The 6,113-nt window shown below is 30.5% G+C and overlaps 3 protein-coding genes across 4 annotated transcripts; 2 read left to right on the top strand and 1 right to left on the bottom strand.

Annotated features, from left to right (window-relative positions):
- Positions 1-642: 642 nt before the first annotated feature.
- LOC121118586 (uncharacterized) lies at positions 643-2,758 on the bottom strand. 2 transcript variants are annotated; one of them, XM_040713166.2, is made up of 4 exons: positions 2,652-2,758; positions 2,364-2,563; positions 1,907-2,304; positions 643-1,841 (listed from the first exon to the last, which is right to left on the bottom strand). In XM_040713166.2, the coding sequence occupies exons 2-4, from the start codon at positions 2,509-2,511 to the stop codon at positions 1,563-1,565; spliced, it is 825 nt and encodes a 274-aa protein (XP_040569100.1). In that variant the 5' UTR covers positions 2,512-2,563; positions 2,652-2,758; the 3' UTR covers positions 643-1,562. The 2 variants fall into 2 exon arrangements, with proteins under 2 accessions (XP_040569100.1, XP_040569101.1); XM_040713167.2 differs by having other exon boundaries at positions 2,364-2,591; positions 2,652-2,714.
- Positions 2,759-4,120: 1,362 nt separating this feature from the next.
- Positions 4,121-5,899, top strand: LOC121118139 (vesicle-associated membrane protein 7-like). Its single transcript, XM_071888881.1, has one exon. It carries the CDS (start codon positions 4,170-4,172, stop codon positions 4,833-4,835), a length of 666 nt encoding a protein of 221 aa, XP_071744982.1. The 5' UTR covers positions 4,121-4,169; the 3' UTR covers positions 4,836-5,899.
- On the top strand, positions 5,386-5,748 carry LOC121117597 (uncharacterized). The gene has a single exon (XM_040712040.1). The coding sequence runs from the start codon at positions 5,386-5,388 to the stop codon at positions 5,746-5,748; it is 363 nt and encodes a 120-aa protein (XP_040567974.1).
- Positions 5,900-6,113: the final 214 nt, after the last annotated feature.

Raw genomic sequence — 6,113 nt, 5'->3', positions numbered from 1 at the left:
ATATTTTCAAGCGGATTACTGATTTTTTTTTCTTATGCACAAGTTTACTCAAACCTATAACAAATGTAAAAAATACTCAAAAAATCAAAATCGAAAATTTTTGTAAAACCACATTTGACAAAACAAAACTAGTTTTATATTCGAAATCAGCTCAAATACTAATAAAATTAGATTTGGAACTTCAATTTTTATTGTTGACTTGTGTAATTTAATACTGGTTAATAAGTTGAAATGCAGATTATTTTTTATATCTTAAAACTATCGGAAAAAAACAAGATCAAAAATGTAAAAAAAAATAAACCTTAAGTTTTAAAAAAATCTGTCAATTTAACGATTGAAGAACTTTTTTAAAGAGTGAATACGAAATTGTATATGTTCAGAAATAATTGATGAATTTTCAGGTGCTAACACAATGCTTAAAATAATTATAATTTATTTTAAAAAAATCTACTGCATTTAGAAATCAAATGTTTAACTAAAGTCACACTTATTCTTCAATAGCATTAGGCAAAATACTTGAATGGCTTTTATTCTAAGAATAATAAAAACAGATTTATGTATGTGAAGCTTTTAGTCAATTTCAAGTAAGTAGTCAGATTTTAACAATCAGTAATTGAAAGTGTGATAATAATTAATTGACAATTATACCTCTTTTATAAATGGCACTTTTATTAATTTACATCTGTGCATATATTTCCATTTTAAGTGTATACCCTAATGTTATTTGCAATAAATTTTATGATACGAATTATTACCAATTATACAAATGAACATTCTAATTATAAAAAGTATACAATAATAATTATGTCTCTTTATAATGCATATCATAAATTATAGGTTTCCAATGTAAGATCACAATATACCCGAAAATTTGTATCCAATTTACAAATATTGTTACATAATAAATATATCCTTGATCTATTTTACAACAATCCTTCTGTTCTCATTAATAAATGAATGTATTTATCCACACAATTACTTCTGGAATCGAGAATATATATCGTACTTTTCAAAAATATATATAAAGGTAAGCCCAATTTTGGTAAAAACTCCTCAACTATACATAATAGTAATATTTGACGCTTTGATATCTTAATGGTTTTAAACATCCAACGTCCAATAATACTAGGAATTATAGTTATTTCAATAAAAGAAGCTACTTATTTAAGCACATAGTGAATAAATTGTCATTATCGTTATCCCAAAAAGAAGCTTTCGACAAGTATTACATTAAAGGATTTGTGCAATTTTAGACATTATATAAAATTTGAACGATTTGTAGGATTAATGTCACAAAAACTACATTTGATAAAATAGAAAAAGAACATTTATTTATTTAAAATAATGAGAATCCCAGACATTTCCTATGAAAAAATATATATAAAGAAAAAAATGAAGCTCTGGCTTTGATTTGGCTTTTGATTATTTAAAAAACAAACACATTTATTTAAAAAATAAATGTTTCAACTTATGTAATACTATCCATGGTGATAAATAACAAGCTAAAAAAGCTTTCAAAGAACTTGTTATGCGGTACAAACATGATTTGAGTAAGGTAAGTACTAGTCATTTTGAAATACTTCTTCCACCTTAGTTCTAATTGTGCTTCCTTCCAATTTATTTATTAAATAATGGGTGTTTTTTTCTTTATGAACATTTTTGATGTGTCGAGCAGCTGAAGCCTGATGAGAAAACTTACGTTCGCAAATTGAGCAAACGAATCTTTGTATCCCAGAATGTGTAGTACTATGCCTTTCTAGCATCCAACGATGAGAAAAGACTTTACCACATTCCACACAAACATTGTCGGATCCTCCAGGAGAGGTACTTTTCTTAACGATCTACAAAATATCGTGACATATACACAACTTTATATATATTAATAAAAATGATGAGCTCAACTCACACTTTTACAACTCTTTGATGGAACATTGATGGACACTGGGGGTGAATCTCTTTCCTCCGAAGATGACGATTTGAGGAGACAGGAATTAGTATCAACATTGGCTGGATCAACATTTTCTGAGAGTGAATTATCATTCATGGATACATTGTCTTGTTCCACGACTTCATAGTCTTTGACTTCTTCCTTCACTTTCTGACGATGACAAATATTTTCTGCAGCTTCTGTGAGACCTCTAATCTGGAGATCTTTGGCTGCTGCGAGTAAGCTTAGAATCTCAGACTCTTCAACATTCACTTCCCCTCGGTACATGTATTGAAGCAAAAGTTGCATGTGGAAGGGGTTAATGCCCTTGAGATAAACCACAGCATAGACTCGTGGATCATGACCAGAAAATAAATCTGTAATATAAAATAGACGTGAGGATGATGCTCGTGAGAAGTTCCAGGAATGGAATTGCCTTCAAAATAGGGAGAGCAGGCACTTAGCACAAGTCGATGTGCCTTGAAGTTTTGTCCATTGTAGAGTGATAAAGTCACGTCAGTCATGTTTGATTCCCCAGAAGCCGCTCCATAGTGCCCCAAATCAGTTTGTGGTGATCGTTCCATCGTAGGCAAAAGTCTTCTGCCGTGTCCATCTCTTGAAACATGGAAAGTTTACCTAATGTTCATGTAATAAGAATTTATAGCTAATAATTATTAGTCATAAATAAACAGTAATAACTAATGATTAAAAATACGTTACACACAGTTGTGAGTTTATAGTAAATATGTAGCTAAAATGCTAAACAACAAAATTTGGTCACTCAAACTAATTTCTATTTCTAAACACTTGCCTCTACTTGGAAAATTGTTTTTATTATTATAATCAATCTAACATTGCCATCTTCTCGCTTTTTATTTCCCTCTCGAGATCTACTAATATCTGGAGTGGAACAAATATCCGTCACTCAACCTCATGTAGGGAGAAGTGTATTTTTAAGGTTAAAAATCCAATGGTATAAACTAATTGATTTTGTACATTCTTTCTCTATAATACTGTCTTATATAGTATTAATATTATTAATCAATTAAATCTCATTCATCCCTTTCACATCTCTCTTTTTTATTTATAAATTAAATATTTACATTATATATATATTGTGCATCCTTTGCATAGATAGTCATCTGATGCTGATGAAATAACAATGGAATAAAAGAGGTTAAAGTCAATTAGGTTATGGATTCGATTTTTAACCAAAAAAAAATACATTTCTCCCCTACATGAGGTTGAGTGACTGAGTTTTGTTCCACTCCAGATATTAGTAAACATAATTGTCACAGACGTCATATTATGTGTATTTTATCTCTATGTATGCTACTCACAGGCCTCTCTTCACAAAACTTCCATTAAACAGCTGTTAAATGGAGTAACAATAACAGAGACTCATCTTATCAATTATCCTGGACCTTAAATTTTAGAAACCACAACCTAGGATAATTCTTACTTTTTTCATATCGAACGTTTTCACTGATTTCAAAAACTGCATCCTAATTGAAGGCGAGGGAATCTTGGGGATCAAAGTTGATATTTTTATTACATAAAATGTACAAGTTTCCAATAAATCTTAATGAAACCTCATTTAAACCTGCCTTTATAAATAAACTTCAGAACTTGATTGAATATTACTTGATGCTAATGATAATTGTTTTTTTTATTGATTAGCTAAGAAAAATACTTCATTATTTATTTAGTTGTCATAATTTTTATCAACATTCTGGAAATAAGATCGTCTAACGACAAAATACCATAATTTTGATACATTTTAGGATCAGATATACATAGAAACTCGGTAATAGAGTGATGATATTTTGATAGACAGTAAGTTCTATGTCCTTATGTTTGTTGGTCCAATTTTGACATCTAATAGCAGACTATTTACTATAATATTAATGAAAAAAGGGTTTTTATTGTTATAAAACTTGATTTTTAGGCCCCCAAAATGGCTGTCATCAACAATGCTCTATTGCGTGTAAAAACATTCCAAATATAGTTTTTTTTCTTTTTAATTACAATGAAATAAGAGGTTTTGAGGTTCATATGAATATTTGGCCTTTATTTAAATGACTTCTGTTCGCCCAGGAATAGCAACTAGCAATGCCAATTAGTAGCAAGGTGGTAATAAAAAAAAGAGGAGGAGGAGCTTCTTATAAATGACGCAATTGAAAGAAATTTTTGTCAGTTGATAGAAAGAGTGAAGAGTGAATCCTTCAAATTTCTATATGAAATGTTTCTGTTTGCTTGTTTGACACGAAAATCCACAATTCTTGCCAAGTATGCGGCAGAGGTGGGGAACTTCTCAGAAATTGTTGAAGCAATCATTAGGCAAGAAAAGGACAACAATTTTCCTGCAGGATTCAAGACCTATTCCATTGGATCCAAACATTTAGTTCATCGTCTGACGGACAAAGAGTTTGTATTTATTTGTGTAGCAGACAAAGAAGAGGCTCTTTGGAAGGAGTATCTGACTGGCATTCAAGATAAATTCCTTCGCTATTATGCTTCAGACAATGATTTTTCTACGGCATTGCCCATGTCACTCAATTCCGAGTTTCATCAGGTCTTCCTGACCCAAATGAATCGCCTCTCAGGACCTCGACATCTTACAAAGTTGGACACGGTTCGAGAAGAAGTTGATCAAGTGAGGAATTTAGCCGTGTCCAATATTGAGTCCATCATCGAGAGAGGAGAAAAGTTGGAGCTTCTTATTGACAAAACAGAAAATCTATCGTCTACGTCCGTTCAATTTAAGCAGACGAGTGTAGCTCTTTCACGGAGAATGCGGTGCCAAAACATGAAATGGACAATCCTTGCAAGTTGTATCATTATATTACTCATCTATGGTATTTTGGCTGCTTCTTGTGGAGGATTTGCCTTGAAAAAATGCTTTTGAGTAAATATATATATGTATCTTTTTCCAAAATAAGGTCCATTAAGTAAATGTTGAATGGATCTTTGAGTCACAAAAACAAATGTTCCTGAAGACACACTTGTTTAGTCATGGCGTGAAATCAGAGTTTGTATCCCTATTGAAATTTAAACCATAATGATCATTAAGATTCTTTAACTTTGTGATACTTTTTTCCTCAATTTTTCTATGTAGAAATACTAAGTTCTACGTAGGTACAATACGATGAATATATTTTTTTACAGTTGTATTCCTTTATCAAAAAAAAAAAAACGATTCTATTATTTATATTTTTTTATCTGCATATATTGCAATATAGTTTGTATATATATATATATATGCTTAATGCTTAACACAATATTATATTTAATTACTAAGAAAGTGTCTTTAAATTTTGTTACAATCTATTATTTGTAGTTTTTATATATATAAAATCATCCTAAGAGACATTAATAAAAGTCAAAACACTCCTTATATCAGTTATTACATAGTATAAACCAAAGACGTTTTATTCTTCAATAGGTACATCTGTGAAATGGGATTTTTAGGATCTTTTGTTAAAACCGGAGTCAAACTTGGTACTATTGGTGGGCTCATATTTGTTGCTCACGATCAAAAGATTCTGTCGAATGCTGAGGATGGAGAAAAGGTTTTCACTGAACTGAAAACACTTTTTAACGAAAATAGCGATCTGCCTGACACTCAATTCATTAGAGAGAATATTCCAGATCTATCAATCAGTGCTTCCAAATGGAACAAAGGTGTTGCAACTGCTTTTGATGGGATTCGAAATTCACCCAGCACGATTTCTTACTATGCTGTACAAGGAAAAGATTTTGTTGTTTCTAGTTTGGATGGCCTCAATGCCACAGAGGATAAGTCTGAGGATAAACAGTAATCTTAAATAAATATTTTCTTTTAGTAGTATCTATTTATAAATAACCATAATTGAGTGTTTGTTCATGGAACAATGCTCTCTTAATGCATTAGTGTTCAAAAATTGAGCGATCTTTGATTGTTTATCAAATAAAGATATGTAATTTGAATAACTCTTTTTGTCTTTGAATTTAATCATTACATTTTCCACAGTAATACTATTATTATTCCCACTGTGTAATTGTATATATATAGGATGTATGCTTTCATTGTTGGTATATTAGGTAAGAGTAAAACAATTTGAAAACATAGTTAATGACCTTATATAAGCAGTAAATTTAGTTGTACAATCTTGTTATGTATTATTCGTCTAAATTGCGGGGAAGC

The sequence above is a fragment of the Lepeophtheirus salmonis genome, chromosome 5, assembly GCF_016086655.4.
Source record: "Lepeophtheirus salmonis chromosome 5, UVic_Lsal_1.4, whole genome shotgun sequence".
Taxonomy (NCBI): domain Eukaryota; kingdom Metazoa; phylum Arthropoda; class Copepoda; order Siphonostomatoida; family Caligidae; genus Lepeophtheirus; species Lepeophtheirus salmonis.
This window is presented reverse-complemented; position numbering and strand designations above follow the sequence as displayed.

Excerpts from the sequence above, each read along its gene's own strand:
- LOC121118586 (XM_040713166.2), bottom strand. The coding sequence starts at position 2,511 with ATGGAACGATCACCACAAACTGATTTGGGGCACTATGGAGCGGCTTCT. Across the intron at positions 2,305-2,363 it reads CTGCTCTCCCTATTTTGAAG|ATTTATTTTCTGGTCATGAT; the intron begins GCAATTCCATTC and ends TTTATATTACAG. Across the intron at positions 1,842-1,906 it reads CATCAAAGAGTTGTAAAAGT|ATCGTTAAGAAAAGTACCTC; the intron begins GTGAGTTGAGCT and ends GATATTTTGTAG.
- LOC121118139 (XM_071888881.1), top strand. The coding sequence starts at position 4,170 with ATGTTTCTGTTTGCTTGTTTGACACGAAAATCCACAATTCTTGCCAAG.
- LOC121117597 (XM_040712040.1), top strand. The coding sequence starts at position 5,386 with ATGGGATTTTTAGGATCTTTTGTTAAAACCGGAGTCAAACTTGGTACT.